The sequence below is a fragment of the Fundulus heteroclitus genome, chromosome 9 (assembly GCF_011125445.2).
Source record: "Fundulus heteroclitus isolate FHET01 chromosome 9, MU-UCD_Fhet_4.1, whole genome shotgun sequence".
Taxonomy (NCBI): Eukaryota; Metazoa; Chordata; class Actinopteri; order Cyprinodontiformes; family Fundulidae; genus Fundulus; species Fundulus heteroclitus.
This window is the reverse complement of record NC_046369.1, coordinates 13249026-13267174: the sequence shown is the minus strand read 5'-3', so window position 1 is coordinate 13267174 and position 18149 is coordinate 13249026. Positions and strand designations below refer to the sequence as shown.

Below are 18149 nucleotides of genomic sequence, written 5' to 3'. Positions count from 1 at the left end.
GATCTAACAGATGCAGTTTCGGGTCCAATTTAGCAATCAGTGTATAATGAGGTACGTTTTAATTCTCCAGTATTTTCATTAGGGAAGGAACTAAAATACACCCAGGTGGCGGCTATCCGCCCAAATCTTTGTTGTTTTGAATGTTTATGTGAGATAGAAGCAGCTTTATCAGTTCCAGAAACATGTTTTTTTTCTTAGATTTAGAAATCCTTTACAATTGTATTTCTGCAATGTTTTGACCAATATAGGGGTTATGCCTGATGTATATGTAGAACATGTAGATAAATCTTGTTTCCAAAATGAAACTTGGATGTTGAAAATGTTTGTTCCCAGGCTGTGTTCCCTGTTGCATTTACGTAAACATTTAAAGTCTGCGTCTTGATGTTTCAGCAGCTCAGTGTCTTAGATAAAAACCTTTGTCAAAAGCAGCCGTGCTTCAGTAATTTGACCCATAATATGATGATTTTCAGGTTTGAAGAAGTATGGAAAAAGGAAACAGTGTGGAAAAAATGTTTTATTTCTCAGACTTTTTTCTTTCATTTGTTTTCTTAAGGACACAATATGATAAGGAATAAATGTAGTGGTTTTATGTTGGTGAATAGGCAATAAGTTTTATTTTTGACATCATGGATTAAATGGAGTATTTTACCTAGTGGTCTTTTCATTTTTCACTCAAAGCACACCATTCCACTACCTGTTTGGTCTCAAGACAACTTGAAACTCATATAGAAGACCCATTTCTACAAATGTTTGTACGAATTTTTAAAAACAAAATGAAGCTGTCAAAGTTCACAAGCTGTGCTTTAAGTAATCTGTATTTAATCGGGGATATTCCATTACTTCCATTACTTACCTGACAGAGTCACAGATTTTTAAACAGAGCTGGTCTAAGTTTTTTAAAAATAGTCCAAATATGGAAAGCTGATTTCTGCATCAGGCTGTTTTACTATTTATTGAACCTACAGACACCAAAACTCTACCAATATTCATACATGTTTGAAATGAATATGTCACTCAAATGTCCAGATTTTTTATTAAGAAAAAATTCTAGAAATTTCAGTCTGGTAAAGTAACTTTATGGAGAAAAATGTGTAGGAACCTTGTACTGGATTTGTTTAATTTTAGACTTTAACCAGATTTTCTTAGCCATTTAAAGTGTTCCACACACAATCACATTTAATTACTTAACATAATACATTTTGTAACTGACTAAAAGAGCGAATAGCAGAACAGAAAGGAAACTTTTAGCTAAAAACATTAACTACTGTGGTAAGGGTTTAAGATTATTTCTTACATTTAAAAATGCTTTTCTACACTAGCAAGAGAGTCAACGCCATTAAAGGTTTTAAATCATCTGTTAATTAAAGCCTTTGATATGGAGGACCACAGCAGTCTCATCTCATAACTAGGCTGAGATTGCTCCACAATGGTTTATATCCTACATCACATACTGGACCCTCACCACAATAATCTCCAGGGTCTCATGCATGTGGAGTCCCATAAAGGTTCATTGTTGGTCTAGTTCTGTTCTTAGCACACGTTATTTGGTTTGATCTTAAAGCAGGTTACATTTTTACTGATTCCAGATCTTTGCCCTCTGGATACCTGACTGGACTTTCTGACTGGAAATACTGGATTACTCTTAACATTCTTAACCCAAGTGAAGCTAAAGCAACGATAGCTTTTTTTCTACGGGGGGCGACTGTGGCGTGATGGGTTGAGTAACCCATCAACTGGGTTGACTACTCAACCCAGTGGATGGGTTGAGTAGTCGTCTGGCAATCAGAAGGTTGTGGGTTCAATTACAGCTTCCCCTTGCCACATGTCGATGTGCCCCTGGGCAAGGCACTTAACCCCAAATTGCCTACCGCGCTGCGTCTCGGTGTAGGGGGAGTGTTGGCCTAGTGGTTAGAGCAGTGCGCTTGCACTCAAATAAGGATGCTAGTACCCGGTTCAATCCCCAGCACCTGCACTCTGGGTCCCTGAGCAAGACCCTTAACCCCTGTGCGCCGCACATGGCAGCCCACTGCTCCCCAAAGGTGATGGGTTAAAAGCAGAGAACAAATTTCGTTGTAATGTTTCAATAACAATAAAGATGATATTACTATTTTTTGATAAGTTGTATTATCAGGCCATCTGACATATTCAAACAGTAATAATAGTAATATCATCTTTATTGAACCTTTATTAAACAGGTGAAAAAAACAAAAGGCTAATCAATTTTTCACTAAATAGATAAATGCATTTGTCAAAACAGTTTTTCCAACTTAGCGCCCTTTAATTAAAGCAATTTCCCGTTTTTCGTCATTGATTTCTGACTGGAGACCCCAACTAAGACCACTACTCAACTACTTTTACTCCTCTATACAGGTGCTTCATTGGAGAATTCAGTTTACGATTTTAGTTTTGTTATTTTAATCAAACTGATTAGTATCTCCAAACGCTGGCCACTCCCAAAATGACGCTTGAACCAGGCGAGCAGATGAGTTTAGAAGCAGATTGGAGAACGGAGAATATTTTTGCTGAAGCTGCAACTAAAATTATAAAACAGCCTGCAACTGAACTGAGTCACGACATCCTTTACCTTCATATTTACCTTGTGAAGCGTTTCACTGTGTTATCACAGCAATACTTCACTTGCATTCTCTAATTTTTGGGTGGGTCAACTATGTTTCTGTAAAAATTAAGAAAAAAACTAACTGCTTGACAAATTAATGTTAAATCGCCCCCCCCCCCCACCCCCCAAAAAATAAATAAAAATAAAATAAATTACCTAATATATTCTCAAAAGGCTTTGGTGGGTGTACATGATGTGACCTGGACATAGAATCGCACTCGTCCTCCATCTTGAAAACAAATATGACCCAACTTGCACCATTTCCCTTGCACAGATTAAAAGACCACAAACTGTTGATGATTCAGCCGTGAACTTTAATAAGTTATTCCCAAATATCTGGCTTCCCTCCTTCCCAGAAGGACTAAAAAAAAAAAGTACTTTAATTCATGAGATGCTGAGTTGCCTCATTGGAGGCCATGTGCACAAACATGATAAACACTTGTTATTTTGGAGGAAGAAAATCAGTTTTTCCTTACTACTAAATGAAACAAGGAGAGTCAAGTCCTCTGGCACAGGAGAAGATGTTACTGGGTGCTTGCTGATGAAGCTCTCCTCAGCGACACTGGTTTTTGTTAAGTCGAATTATTAGTTTTCCAATCAAAGTCTCTAAATTGCCTAAGCAGTGATTGTAAGCGACATTGTGAAAAAAAAAAGGAAAAACAAATTCACTTTGAGTTGTAGGAGGAAAAACGTTGGTTCAGAGGGTTCTCGGGGGATTTAGCCCACTCCTTTTTCAGCTGCTGCTTTAACTGCGACAGCCTCATGTTGGGGTTCTCCATTTTTAGCCGGGGCATGTTTGCTTCCTCAAAGGCAGTAAACGCTGCTTTCATCCTGCGCTCCGGATGACGGTCCAGGTCCTCCGGCCCCGTGCTGGCACACAGAAAAAACAAGAGTGGACAATGACAAATACCCAACACCCTCTGTAATGAAGGCAGCAATGTTAACGCCACAGGTCTGGTACCTGAGCACAGCAATGGCGTCTTCTATTGTCCGGGCTTCCTCAGCTCCTTCTTCAGCTATGACTCTGTTAATATTCTCCTCCAGAGGCGTCTCCAGGTGGCTTTTCTCTGTACGGAAGAAAGCGTTTTCATCTTATTTTAACAGACATGCGTGGTTCAGCGTCTCCAGACCAAACGTTACCTTTTGGCTTGGTCTCCAGCTGTTGCTGCTCATTTTGAAGCATCTCCTGAATTTCGGCACGGGTCACTTTTCCACCAGATCCCGCCTCCTTCTGAGCTTTTCCTTTTATCCTGGCCATCTCCTCATCAAGGAGCCGCTGGTTTTCCTTTTTCCTCTCGAGAAGCTCCAACCGCTTCTTCTCCTTGTCATCCTGGAGCAACAGAAAGCGTTACCAAGCACCTCTTGGCTGCTTCTCTGAATAATTCTCCCCTAACCTGAACGATTTAGCTGAATTTTGGTGATGGTGCTCGTTGAGAGGTTCAAAGCTTTAGAACCTAATCTTATTTCTCCACACCTTTATCTCTAACCTGTCTGGCGAGAAACTTGTTCACCGATGATTTCTAACAAAGCTCTGAGGCCTTCACCGAGCAGCTGGGTTTATAGTTCCTTACGACTTAAGCGGTGACTTCTGAAGGCAACTGGTTGGGGTTTATCGTAGAAAACAGGGCAGACCAAAGCATGCCTTGGTTTTCTGATTTTATTTCTTTTATAAATGTCTTTAAAAAATGTCTCTCTTCTTCCCCGTCACAGTTTTTTAACACTTTGCATCGTCCATTGCTTAAAATCTGCATCAACACCAATGTCTGTGGCTTAAATGTGACAAAATGTAGCAAGATTCACTGGGTATGAATACTCTGGCAAGGCAATGCTAGTAATCTTTTTCTGCATGTGTTATTTTACATTTTCAAAATTAAGAAGGGGGGAAAGCAGGCATGAAGGAATGGGAAAGTTGAAAAGTTGCTACAAATACAACATGACAGCTTTTTTTTAAATGAATCAAAGTTAGGGGCTAATGTCTGTTTTAGCATGTTATGAGATGCGCGTAAATTGTGGTTTGTCGCCTCTGCTCACCTTTCTCTGCCCTTTTTTCAGTACATGTTTGTCTGTTTCTTGCCAGAGGGCGTCCTCTTCTGCCTTCTTCTTCTGGGCATCGGCCACTGCCTTGGCTTCAGCCTTGCGGGCTCTGGCAGTGACCGCCTTGGAGTTCTCACCCTGGAACTTCTTTGGCATCCCGACAGCTGCTTTTTAGCTGAACAAGATAAGGGAGGAGGTAGAGTAATGAGACTTTTCAGACAGGTGGAGTGGGTTTTCATTAAATTACACAACTTAAAGTGATCTTTCCTTATGGATGGTACTTAGATTAAAAAGCCAAGATTGTACACGTAGCGTTTGTGATTATCTGCACTTTGTTCATTGCAAAAAAAAGGAACTAAAAGTAGATAAAAATTTCTTGAAATTAGTGTCTTTTTCCTTGATTTGAGCAGGTAACTAAGACTATTTGCCAATGGAATGAGATTTTTGCACTTAAAATAAGAACAATTCATGTCTATCATCTTATTTCAAGTGAAGGATATCTAATTATCTTACTTTAAAAATACTTTTTCCATTGGCAAATAGTCTTATTTCGCTGCCTAAATCCGGGAAAAATATACTAATTTCAAGAAAATTTTACTTACTTTTAGTTCCCTTTTGCAATGTTGTTACACTTGAAGTAATTTCAGGAAAACTAGGCAGACTAAAATGATCTCAGTTATCCTAACTGCAGAGAGATGTAGGCAGTTTTATTTATATACAATGTACCGCTGAAAATATTCACTTGTCTGCCTTCAGACGCATCCATACTTTCAAAAGCTTTGCATTCATAACGTGTAGGCTTTGATATAATGTCTGCGCACCCTCTGCAGCTGTAACAGCTTTAACTCTTCTGGAAAGGCTTGCTGCAAGGTTTAGGAGTGTGTTTATGGGGATCTTTAGATCATTCTTCCAGAAAAGGATTTGTGAGGTCAGACACTGAGCTCGGCAGGTCTGGCTTTCAGTCTCTATTCTTATTTATCCTAACAGGAATTTTTATCAAGCAGAGGTCAGAACGCTGAGCAGACAAGTCAAGTTCTTTCACACCCAACACACTCATCCATGTCTTCACAGACCTTGTTTTGCGCGTTGGTGTGCAGTAACGGTGGAACAGGAAGAGGCCATTTCCTGAGCTGTTCCTACAGATTCCAAGGCAAAACGTTTCCCTTGACTCGGCTCAGTCAGCAAAGAGCTATTCTACTGGCAACAGTTAAATCCAGACTTCTCCACTAGATTGCCAAGGCAGAGGCAGGATTTATCACTGCAGACAACACATCTCCACTGCTCTGGAGCCAAACAGCAGCGGGGCTTACACCACTTGATCCAACACCTTGTATTGCACTTAAGGATGCAAGGCTTGAATGTAGCTGTTTGGTCATGAAGACCTATTTCATGAAGCTCTTCAACCAGCGTTCTTGAGCTAATATAGAGGAAACAAAACGTTGGGAGGTCTGCAGCAACCTCTGCCAACTACGGGGCTTGCCGTCTGCTGGACAAGCTCTGTGATTTTCAGCTCTCTTTGTGGCTGCGTTGCTGGAGACATCAATTACTACTACTTTGTTATAACACCACTACCAGCTGACTGTTGAACATGCTGTAGAGAAATTTGCTCTTTAAGAGTTATGGGACAGGTGGCATTTTATCACAGGACCACGCCAGAGTCCCATTCTTTCAAAAATGTTTATAAAAGCAGCTGGGATATAGGTGCCAAATTTTATACACCTGAGGCCATTGAAATGATTCAAACCCCTCTATTCTATTGTCTGTCGTTGTGCGTTATGTAAATAGGCTGAAGTTTGTCTATTTTTCCATTGTTCAATATTTACTCTTATCTAATACTCTTGGTTTTCTTTAGAACCAACTTTAAATCAGACTGGTTTGTCCTTCTCTTTTTTCGTTGTGTGTAACTGTCTGTCTATTTTGCCACCGTCACACCCGAATTTCCCCATTGCTGTACAACAAAGGGAATCTTCTCTTTTCTTATTCAATTATTTGGATGGGTTACATTTAGCCATTTAGCGCAGAACAGCTAACATTATTTACTAATCACACACGTTAAAATTAATACTATTAAATTCCAGTCTGTGACATTGTTACATTTTTTTCATATTTGAAAATGACCAAAAATAAATAAATCTACATGTAGTAAATGGGTGGATAAAGTCTTTTGCAAAACAACCATTGGTGAGTGATGCAACTCCTGACGGAACAATGATAACACATTCCAGCGTTAACAGAGCTGGCTGTCAACCTCATCTAATGGAGGATAACTGGACACAACCTCCATATGAGCTTTTGTGCCACGACTTCTAAAAAAAATAAATCTTAGGATGGATTAAAGCAGGAAAGCTAACTCAATCTCTGTATTAAAAAAAATAAAATAAAGTGCCCCCCACAAACAAGACCAAAAATAACGTGGAAATAATCTGACACGAATTATTTCTGATATTTCAACCATGAATCGTTTGTAAAGCTCGCTTGACAAGCAGAGCGATAAACGAACAGCGGGGTAAAAAAAAAGCCTCCAATTATAAAGCTCGAATATTCTGAGAGAAATGTCAGCATTGTGTTTGTCGGGGGGCGCTACTTAGCATTAGCTAGCTGCTGCTACCGTGATAAAACAGGCGTGTTTACGTTTTCAGGAGCTCACCGCTCCCTGAGCGACTCCACTAACATGTAACTAAACGAAAGGTCAAAGCAGCACCCAGTTGTTCAATTTCAATTCATTTCCATACCAGTGTGAGAGGAAAACCAAGTCCTAGGTAAACGACAGCGCTCTGTTTCGAAGAGGCATCCGCCACCTCCTCCCTCCCAGCGCAGCAGCGCGCACAGTGATGACGTCACAGGCGCATTCAAAATAATGACCGTCTTACTTTCTTGTGTCTTTTTCTGGTCAAATGTTGTTGTTTTTTCGATGTTACATGGTTTATATGGTTGCTTCCTAAAAATACTTAACAAGATAAGAGAAACTCTTCTTAAAATCCACTGTTCACAGTTGGAATTAGACCCTTGTCCACCTTTGGCAAATATATTGAGAAGACTTATTACATTTATTTTGAGGTTGCTGTTACACTATTTTTTTCCTATGAAAATAGTCACTAATTAAAAAAAACCTCATACCTTGTCTATTATGGAACAAAGTTATCTTAAAGATTCTGACATATTTGTTGATAATTTGTTCATAAGTATTATATTCCCTTGTATAACGTTTTTCAACACAAACTCAATACCATATCCTTCAATCTTATATCAACATATAAATAGTATACAATTTATATTACATTGCAAAGGCAAAAAAAGTGGGGACAGTCAAGCAACAATTTATCTTTGCTTATGTGATTATTTTGTATGCTTTTGACAGAATTCTTAATTAATACCATTACCTTTATTCTTTCGTTGTTGCCATTGTAATTTTGTTTACTTTGCAAATGTTCTATTGTGTAATATTTGTTTTTTTCTAAGTTCTAAGTTCTAAGTTAAAATTCTTGTTCAGAAAAAGATGAATTTCACTGTTTATGATCATGGAATGATGGATGAATGGTCAATTTGTTTATATATGTTATACGTTTTTATCAGTTTTATATGCTTTTGGATTTTATTCCTGTCTTTAGGTAACTTGGTCATTATCATATTTCATGTCAACTTTGATGAGCCAAAAAGAAGATACAACAATCTATCTACCTTTCATATCACTGATTATACATGCCAGGAGATAAAGTTATTTAGGTACTCCTCATGTCTTTATTCTGGTTGCCAGACTTGAATGATTCAAGCTGATAACAACTGAAACACCTTCAAATGTTATGTTTAGGTATTTTGTTCCTCACTCACTGTCGCAAAGACAATGTTTTGTTTTTTCCCTGTTTCTTGTTTCAACTGCAAAATAATGCTTAACACCATGCTGTTTTACCTGAATAAGAGATATACATTTTCTCTGAAGGACTCCTAAAGATGGATCATTGTAAAGTGTTGCGTTAAATCTTTGCTGAATTTTACTCCGTTTAACTGCTCTAGATAGTTGCTTAGGTCTGCAGCTTCTTTGTCTCCGATTATCAATACATAATGAACTCTGGACCAGTCATGCAAAGATGTCACAAGCGGATGTCCCAAGCGACCTTCTGACAGCTCTTTCGATAACTGCTCTATTTGTGCTTGTTGTGCTGCATGTTTCTAAACCTCAGATTTGCAAAGTAAGATCAGGCTCAATGACTGATCTGACTAAAAAGTAACAAAGGTCCAAAAGGATAAATATAAAAAAAAGAAGGAAAAAAAATGTTTCCATACAGTTCCTTAATATTTGGCAGAACTTCATTTTAAACTTATGACTCTGGTCAAACATGTTTCATGTCCTTCAAGCGACTCACAATTTATTGCTTGAATTTTGCCCATTTTTCCTGAAGGATCAGGTGAAACTAAGGCAGGTTTGTAGTCCATCTTGCTCTTGCAAACCTTTTCAGCTCTGGTCCTGGTTTTTCTTTGGGACTGAGATTTGAGTTTTGTTACCATCACTCTGAAACAATATTTCTGTTGTCCTTAAGCCACTTTGTAAGTAATTTGATTAAGAAAATAAATACAGAAAAAAATAAGTAAAACAGAAGCAAATAAGAAAGTAACACAATGTAGAATTCCCAGTAAAATATCTTAGTCATAAACCCAGTAAGCTTTAAGAAACTAAATTATAATATTTAAATAAACCACAGCATTGAAGAGTACACAGACCTGCCAAAATTGATTCGCTGGCTTAATTAACAGGCTGAGAGCTGTTAGTGACTCAGTCATTATGCAAATGTTTAGAATAAACTAGATGCATTTAACATGGTATTTATTGTCAAACTGCAATTCTGCTAATAAACAACTAATTAACAAAGAAATATATCTGAAATAGCATGTGGTTCAGAACTTAACCAACTAGTTTACAAACTGCATCCAATTAGTATTAGAGTAATAGTACCTAATAGTACATTTGCATAGAAAATAAGACGCAATAGCACACAATTATAATTTAGATAAATAATTATTGGTCAAGAATGGACATCTCAAAAACAGGTTTGACAGAGCCACACCATTAACCAATTTGTTACATGTTTTTTTTATAGTATTATTACCGATAAGTGACGCCTCAGAACATCTACAACAATAGTACATTATTCAAACCAAATGCTAATAAACTGGGTAGAATCATTCTCCATTTGAAAGACTCAGGAGATGTTGCTCCAATATGATGTAATTCTGTCATGATTCCATCAATTTAGTGTATTGCACCAGTCCCTTTATGAAGTTAAACAAGCTACATTCACCTATTTAAGAACACGGAAAGCTGTTATTTTAGATGGATCATTGCACAAAGATTGCTGGGTGTCATAAAACATTTTTTGCTTTGTTTTCATTGTCAAATGGCAATATGTAAATTAATAGTTTGTTATAAAATCTAGAGTACATATTTAAAATGTGAAAACATGATCAAATTACTGTATAAATAATAAATGATTTACAAACATGTCACATCTGAGAAAGAACAGACAAAAATTCAAATAGATATTCCAGTTTTATTAGTAGTTTATATAAATATCAAGGAAGTATCAGGAAGTAATAAAATTGTGTAAATTCAGCTAGGATACAAAAGTGTTGCAGCACATGATTACGTTCCTAACTCAAAAGTCCTCGTCACTTTCTTCCAGCAGAGGTGGTCTCACGCCTCCCCTAGAAGGACGATTACTCCTCGACAACGGGAGCTCTAAGCTGTCATCCTCCAAGTCCCTGCTCTCCTCTTCCTCACCGTCCTCGTCTTCCTCATCATCCTCATCAGCATCAATCTCACTGTCAGTCTGAAACAGGAGGCAAACAGCAACAACCACATCAGTTAGTAAAAGGCTGAAGTCTGTCTCTGAGAGGACAGTCGGATGATAAAACCTGTCAAACTACATTTTCCAGGGTAATTATTTACGACACACTCACAAACTGGGGAGCCACACAGGACACGGCCATGTTTTCAATCGAACTAAACACGGAACCTCGGCCAGGTTTGCTCCTAAATCAGAGAAGACGCTCTAATATTGAACTGTATCTATTTAGCGATGAAAGCATCGCATCTGTAACATCTGAAGGAAAAATCCATCCTTTCCCCAGGCAATAACACTTTTCAAAACATCAGCACCATTTCCTAAAAACAATATAAGCCATTTTCCATAAACTGTATTTAACCACCACGCCAAACACATTAGGGTACACTCCTTGGACTGAAATAGGAAATTTGAGAATGGATTTTTCCTTCTAATACATAAAGGAGGAGATAAGACTAAACAAGAACCTTTTCCTGCACAAACCTTTCCTTTCCGCTGTTTTTTAGGCTGAGGGACTGACCTTCTGGAGACTGCTAAAAAACCCTTGTCAAATCCAAGCAACAATGACAAGAAAATTGTAAAAGAAGACAGAGTGGTGAAAACAGGGAACGAAGAGATGAGCTGAAACCAAAGAAAGTGCTAAAGCTAGTTCCTGATAACAGGACAGCCTTCAAATGACAGCTGGAGGTTAACGAGAAAATATTTCCCAGTGAACACCGCTTACAGAGCCCGGTGGCAGCAAAAAAAAGCGTGATGGTAAGAACGTCACTAACCTCATCGCTGTCACCGCCCTGCATGTTTCCAATGAAGCGTGCGCCTCTCCCTTGGTAGAAGAAAAAAGAACAAGCACTCATGATACTTATACGATACTTTTGCATACAAATGCCTTTATGCACCATTGTTTTTGCACATAAACAATGGTTGAACTGTCTATGCACACTGTTCTTGCACACTGTTTTTCTCCTGCACAGTTACATCTGATCACTGCTGCACTTTATATTGTAATGTTGCCTTATTCCACCTGAAATCCTATTACAGTGTCGTAAGCTGTATGCAACGGAATTTCATTCTGTATGCACTCTGTACATACAAAATGACAATAAAGTTGTCTAAGTCTAAGAACTTTTAGGACAGAATGAGTTTACTGAAAACATTGAACAGATGGCAACCTGCAGCTATTTTAATTGGCTCTGTATAATATACATGAATATCACTTAAATATTTAAGTTTGGCTTATGAAAATAATCTGTACCGGAAGGAGAATCTCTCTCAAGATGTGAAATCTTTCTACATTTTGTTATGATGGGATACAGAGATTTTATTTCTGTGCATTTTCTAACACCAATCCCACGTCTAAACATATTAAGAGTTTTTCTTGTCGCCAACGTGGCTACAGACCAGCTGCTTACCTGCCATGAGGCTGTTTCTTGTGGGCCGTGGCTTAGATGGACGAGATTCTTCAAGGTCGCTGTCTGACCCTTCGTCCTCTGGAACATCCAAGTCAGAGTCAGAGTCTTTCACTGCCAAATACAACAGGTAAAAAAAAGGTTTAGACAGGGGAAAACAGGTTGTGTTTTTAACTCTGATTCAGGTTTTTGGTGTTGGCTTATCTCACAGGAGCTCTTCATCAGATCTTTCTCGTCCTCCTTCAGTTTGTGTTGCATTATTCTCAGAGTGTTTTCAGCCTCCTAAAGAGTACACAAGACACCGCTTTAGATGCATGGCCAGAAGTTTGAACTGATCCAACCTTATTTATAAAGCCTTTAACACAAACACAGAGGCCAGAGTACTGTACAGATAAAAACAAGCCTCAAGCATGTAATGTAGAACTTTCTATTGTTAAAACACCAGTTGCAGATCAAGGCAGCATCCTGGGTATCTATGAGAAAAACAGGCAAATGTGTAGGCAAAAAGGTGCAAATCCAGCATTTTATACATATTGAAAAAGACGGGTTATCAATTGGACGGACCAAGCTTCATAACATTTTAATTACACCCACACACCTCAAACCTTTCCTGCTCCAGCCTGTGGTACTCATCCAGTTGGGACTCCAGGAAGCTGAGGTTTCTGAACTTCTCTACAAAGATTTCATATTGTTTCTGCAGCTCTTCTTCTATCTTGTCATATTCATCCATGAATGTTGGCCTGAAAGAATCCAAAACACAATTTGAGGATTTCTTTCCCAAGCTTTGTTTAAAAGACTTGTTCCAATCGGAAATAGTATACGTAAAAAGCGGAAAAATACCGTACAACTGACCTGACACTCTGCAATGTCTGCAGCCTCTTCTGATGCCTCTCCAGGTCCTGTTTCTTCTTCTCTATCTTTGCGTCCAGGCTGCTCTCGTCTGAGACAACATTATTTAACATCTCTTTGGTCTTTTCCACACTTTCCTGGTAACAAAAGCAATGAAACACCTTCGCTGCTTAACGTATTCGATGGATGAGACACGGCAATTCCGATCTCTCAGAGAACTGACCAGGGTGTCCTTGATAGCAGCTCTCAGTGCCTTTTCAGTCTCATTGATCTCGAGAGGTCGAGCAATGGCAGCGGTTCTCATTTCCTGTGAGCACCATAAAAATGAAGACAAAAATGCAACAACACATAATGATCGCTCATGTCTCAAACTGTATCAACCTCGTGCACCTCTTTTTGCAAAATTACTCCTTTCGTTAAACATTATGCTAACTTCAAAAGCACCCTATGGTGAAAAAAAGAGCAGTGTATGCCTCACCCTGAGCTCCGCTTCTTTTCCCAGTAACTCAAACAGAGATGCTCCTTTGGTTGTGATTTCAGATGCCAGCTGACGAGCTGCTTTAAGATCAGAAACCTACAGAAAAGACATAGAGAGATCAATCAACTCACATTTGACTCTTTCTATTTCAACCAACCAGTTAAAGACAGTAACTACCTCAGGATGGATGATTGGATGGGTAACTAAACTAATTTTAATGTTCTGTAATTAAACGGAAAATTAATGACAATGGAAAAGTGAAGTTAAATGAAAGTATTTCTTTCCTTTCCGAGTGCATGTCTTTAACATCTTTTCTCTTTAAAGTCCTTGAAGCTGACATTTTTAAAAGTGAGTTAATGAAACACAGAGAAAACAAAGTGTGAATGAAAATCTCACCCTAGAGCCGAGGTCAAACTTGAACTTGTTGTTCTCTTCCTCCGGCACATCCTCCGTAGCCATCTGCTTGGTTTTCATAGCATTGTACAGCACCGAGGTGATCTTCAGCATCTCTTTCACTGCATAGCCGTCGGCCAGGTAGAGGTGCTTGGTGTTTAGCTTGATGTGAGCCTTGGTCGCCTGCGACGGACGTCAGACAGTTGTTAAAACAGACTGAGTAGAATCTTTGTTTACTACAGCTAAGGATATTATAAGTGAAACGTTGGAATCAGTTTTCACCATGAACTGAGCCACAGCCTTAATGAAGAATATTCTGTCTGACTCTGTGTCCACATCAGTGGGAATATCAATGTTTGGTTCATATCTACAGAAAAAGAGAAAAGGAGATGAGGACCAATGACTGTTTTAGGGTAACCTTTTGTTGGTGAAGCAGAATCAGGAGAGATTGTTTAGTGGGGAGTGAAAATACCACGCAGGCTATGAACGACCTCTGGGCAGTAGTGTTTGATTATGACATGAAGTATTTCAATTAAAAAAGCTCAAGCGTACCTCTTTACAAGCCAGATAAGGATTTCTGTAACTAGGTTGAAGTTTGGTGTTCTGAAATTTTCCATAGATATCAAGCGAGGATAGCCCAAAGCCCTCATCATTTCTGTGAAGTCTGCCAAATCACAAACGAACCCAATTAAAATCCAACCACTGCAGCAAAAGTAATGCTTGTTAGATAAAAGGTAGAGATAATACATGGTTCCACTTACTTCTTAGGTCTCTGAAGGACATGTTGACCTAAACGAAAGAAAGAACACCTGCTATAGTAATTTATCAGAATCAAAATCAGCTTCATTTGCCATGTATGTATACATATACGAGGAACTTAACCTTGGAATATACAATGCTCACGATGTGCTTAATTCTTACACAACAACACAATAACACAATGCAGTCACAGGCTACAGTATAGAGAACACATATCATAATCCGAACCACTGTTTCCTTATATTCATAGTTCAGCAAAACGTTATTAATAACAAGCAACATTTCAGATTAATTTATGCAGGCGAAAGGGTAAATGATCGCTAGTTTGTGCTAGCAAAGCCTGTGTGGCTACACATTAGCTCCACGTTAGCTAAAAGCTAACGACTTGTGTCGCTTTGAGAGGCCAAAGTAGAGTTCTTCTGGGATTTTACATCTTTTACAACTTGGCTAGCATTTTTTTTTTTCAATGTATCCTGTTTACGCTCATTGTTTTATTACCTGGGACCGTTACAAAGACGCTTCCGTGGTCTACGCCATAGATGGTCGCTATGGTAACATGTTGGCTACGGAAAGTCAAAGCAGTCAAAAATGCTTGTAGGGACGGGAAAAGAGAGAACGGTTGGGAGATTTCAAAAATACATTTAAAATATTTTTATTCTACTTACAAGTTTGTTTTTAATAGAAACTAACACAGGTGTATCTTAAAGTTTATTAAAAAAAAACGTAAAAAAATGGTATTTTGAAAAATAGATGTATATCATAATAACAATACAACCAACAGCACTTTCGACACTTTGCAGCGTTTGCATTAATGGGTAAGATTAAAGGTTTAGGGTTACACGAAATCTCCCCATCTCCCGATTTTACTCACAAGTGTGATCTTCAACACTGCTTTCTTATCGGCAACCGTGATTCAGTACGTTTACTACAAATTACAAATAATGTGATATGACTGATCAGATTCTGTTATTCAAAATACCTTAAGAAATGAATTACAAGTCCCCTGGTTAACTTGTTACAACATTTACAATTGTTTAATCATTCACGGTTTATAGAGTTTGAAGCAGATACTCTTGATGTTGTCATAGCTTTTAGTTAGATCTTAAATAAAACTCCTAAATACTGGAACTGGCTGTAAATATGTAAAGACAAATTAGACATTTCAATTTATTTATTTTTTAAGTTTTTTGGGGTATTTAAGGTACTTTAAGGTACTTTTAATATGATGGTGATAATATATTTTGTTCATAATGTAATTTACATTTACAGAAATTCCCAAGGTGCTGGAGTCAATAAAACAATCAAGATAAAAATGGGAAGATAAAGGCAGATAGAGTACATAGTAAAAGTGTTTTGCCTAGTTCATACGTAGGGTTCCATTTAAGTGATTTAATTATTTGTGTCAGACAGCAAAACTGAGCCAAAAATGTGGTTGTGTTCCTTTTTATGATCTAAAAAAAGTTGTTGTTTTTTTATTTTCACATTGAGCTAGGTAGGTTAGGATATATTTTCCTTCCTTAATAAATTTACTTGTAATTTAAAAACATATATTTTTTTACGTTTACTCTTATTATACTTGTGTGATATTAAAAAGTTGTTTGACAATCTGAAGTACTTAAGCATGATAAAAAAGCAAAAACAGGAGCAATCTGTAACAGACAAACATTGTTCACATCATACACTCCTGATCAAAATCTTAAGACCAGTCAAAAAATTGCAAGAATTTGCATTTTGCACTATTGGATCTTAAGAAGGTTCTAAGTAGAGCTTCACAATGTTAAAAGGACAAATCAGTGCAAGAGACAAGAACATTTGAGCAGGGAATTGTCTGAAAACTGCATTTACACTCAAACATGATTTTTTCAGCTGATCAAAAGTTTAAGACCATAGCTAAAAAAAAAACGAAAACCCCCCAAAACAGAAATCAAAATGTCAAAAAAAAGGACTCAGTAATGAGTAGCTCCACCATTCTTGTTGATGACTTCAAACAATCGTTTAGGCATGCTCGATGCCAGTGTTTCCAGGAGGCTAGTGGGAACGTTGCTCCAAGTGTTGAAGATGGCTTCACGAAGGGCATCCATTGTCTGGAACTGATGTCCATTTTTGTAAACTTCCCTTGCCATCCATCCCCAAATGTTCTCAATTGGGTTTAGATCCGGGGAACATGCAGGATGGTCCAAAAGAGTGATGTTATTCTCTTGGAAGAACTCCTTTGTCAGGCGGGCATTGTGAACTGCAGCATTGTCCTGTTGAAAAACCCAATCATTACCACACAGACGAGGGCCCTCAGTCATGAGGGATGCCCGGTGCAACATCTCCACATAGCCAGCTGCTGTTTGACGCTCCTGCACAACCTGAAGCTCCATTGTTCCATTGAAGGAAAACGCACCCCAAATCATGATGGCGCCCCCACCACTGTTCCGTGTAGAAAACATCTCAGGTGGGATCTCCCTGTCATGCCAGTAACGTTGGAAGCCATCAGGACCATCAAGGACCATAAATTTTTTCTCATCAGAGAAGACAACTTTCTTCCACCTTTCAATGTCCCATGTTTGGTGCATCCTTGCAAAGTCCAAACGGGCAATTCTGTGGCGTTGAAGAAGACGTGGCCTTTGAAGACGTTTTTTGTTTCTGAAGCCCTTCTCTCGCAGATGCCGTCTGATGGTTATTGGGCTGCAGTCAGCACCAGTAATGGCCTTAATTTGGGTAGAGGATCGTCCCGTGTCTTGACGGACAGCCAATCGGATCCTGCGGCACAGAGCTGGTGAAATTTTTTGGGGTCTACCACTTGACTTTTTTGTTCCATAACCCTCAGGATCATTTAAAAAATGCAAAATGACTGTCTTACTGCGTCCAACCTCAGCAGCGATGGCACGTTGTGAGAGGCCTTGCTTATGCAGCTCAACAATCCTACCACGTTCAAAGTCAGTGAGCTTTTTTGCTTTTGCCATCAGGAGGTCTTGACAGTGTAAAGACTTCATAGAAAATGACATGGAATCCAGATGTTTGCACAGCTTTTGGCTTTTAAAGACTATGGTCTTAAACTTTTGATCAGCTGAAAAAATCATGTTTGAGTGTAAATGCAGTTTTCAGACAATTCCCTGCTCAAATGTTCTTGTCTCTTGCACTGATTTGTCCTTTTAACATTGTGAAGCTCTACTTAGAACCTTCTTAAGATTCAGTGTTGCAAAATGCTAATTCTTGCAAATTTTTGACTGGTCTTAAGATTTTGATCAGGAGTGTATATCATTAAATTTGAAAGTTGTGGAAACCCATTTCTGCCACTGTGTTAAAAAAAGGTGTGTAATTTTGGCTTAGCTAAAATAAGCAATTTCATAATAATTAGATATATTTATAATTTTGATATAGCTTTTTGAGCCGCAATTACCATATAACAGAACGGATTCCTGGATCAATGTGTGGTTCTGTGGTTCTGTGCTCTGTCTTCTGTGACCCACAGTCGGTTTAGTGCAGATGACCGTTCACACTGAGCCTGGTTCTGCTGGAGGTGTCTTCCTGTCAAAGGGGAGTTTTCCTCTCCACTGTCGCTTCATGCATGCTCAGTATGAGGGATTGCTGCAAAGCCATCGACAATACAGACGACTGTCTACCGTGGCTCTACCCTCTTTCTGGAGGAGTGAATGCTGCTTGTCAAGATCTACTGGGCTTCCTTAGAAAGGAAACTTGTTGACCAATCTGTATGATTTGATTGAATTTGACTTAAAGTGCCTTGAGATGACATGTGTAGTGAATTGGCGCTAAATAAATAAAACTGA

The 18149-nt window shown here is 38.5% G+C and overlaps 2 protein-coding genes across 3 annotated transcripts; both read right to left on the bottom strand.

Annotated features, from left to right (window-relative positions):
* Positions 1-2910: 2910 nt before the first annotated feature.
* Positions 2911-7514, bottom strand: ccdc124 (coiled-coil domain containing 124). The gene is made up of 5 exons (XM_012882407.3): positions 7384-7514; positions 4649-4826; positions 3758-3947; positions 3579-3684; positions 2911-3487 (listed from the first exon to the last, which is right to left on the bottom strand). The coding sequence occupies exons 2-5, from the start codon at positions 4805-4807 to the stop codon at positions 3283-3285; spliced, it is 660 nt and encodes a 219-aa protein (XP_012737861.2). The 5' UTR covers positions 4808-4826; positions 7384-7514; the 3' UTR covers positions 2911-3282.
* A 2660-nt stretch (positions 7515-10174) lies between these two features.
* Positions 10175-14971, bottom strand: cluap1 (clusterin associated protein 1). 2 transcript variants are annotated; one of them, XM_021308536.2, is made up of 14 exons: positions 14872-14971; positions 14376-14403; positions 14167-14278; positions 13897-13981; positions 13618-13797; positions 13222-13317; positions 12967-13050; positions 12747-12880; positions 12493-12634; positions 12104-12176; positions 11898-12008; positions 11262-11311; positions 10604-10676; positions 10349-10473 (listed from the first exon to the last, which is right to left on the bottom strand). In XM_021308536.2, the coding sequence occupies exons 2-13, from the start codon at positions 14395-14397 to the stop codon at positions 10647-10649; spliced, it is 1119 nt and encodes a 372-aa protein (XP_021164211.2). In that variant the 5' UTR covers positions 14398-14403; positions 14872-14971; the 3' UTR covers positions 10349-10473; positions 10604-10646. The 2 variants fall into 2 exon arrangements, with proteins under 2 accessions (XP_012737857.2, XP_021164211.2); XM_012882403.3 differs by lacking the exon at positions 10604-10676 and having other exon boundaries at positions 10175-10473.
* Positions 14972-18149: the final 3178 nt, after the last annotated feature.

What these genes read in the sequence shown, in the direction of transcription:
- ccdc124 (XM_012882407.3), bottom strand. Translation starts at nt 4,807, where the DNA reads ATGCCAAAGAAGTTCCAGGGTGAGAACTCCAAGGCGGTCACTGCCAGA. An exon ending in TGAAAAAAGGGCAGAGAAAG is followed by an intron (nt 3,948 to 4,648) that starts GTGAGCAGAGGC and finishes CTGTTGCTCCAG; the next exon opens with GATGACAAGGAGAAGAAGCG. An exon ending in GCTGGAGACCAAGCCAAAAG is followed by an intron (nt 3,685 to 3,757) that starts GTAACGTTTGGT and finishes TCTTCCGTACAG; the next exon opens with AGAAAAGCCACCTGGAGACG.
- cluap1 (XM_012882403.3), bottom strand. Translation starts at nt 14,397, where the DNA reads ATGTCCTTCAGAGACCTAAGAA. An exon ending in CTTATCTGGCTTGTAAAGAG is followed by an intron (nt 13,982 to 14,166) that starts GTACGCTTGAGC and finishes CTTTTTCTGTAG; the next exon opens with ATATGAACCAAACATTGATA. An exon ending in AGGGCGGTGACAGCGATGAG is followed by an intron (nt 10,474 to 11,261) that starts GTTAGTGACGTT and finishes CTCCTGTTTCAG; the next exon opens with ACTGACAGTGAGATTGATGC.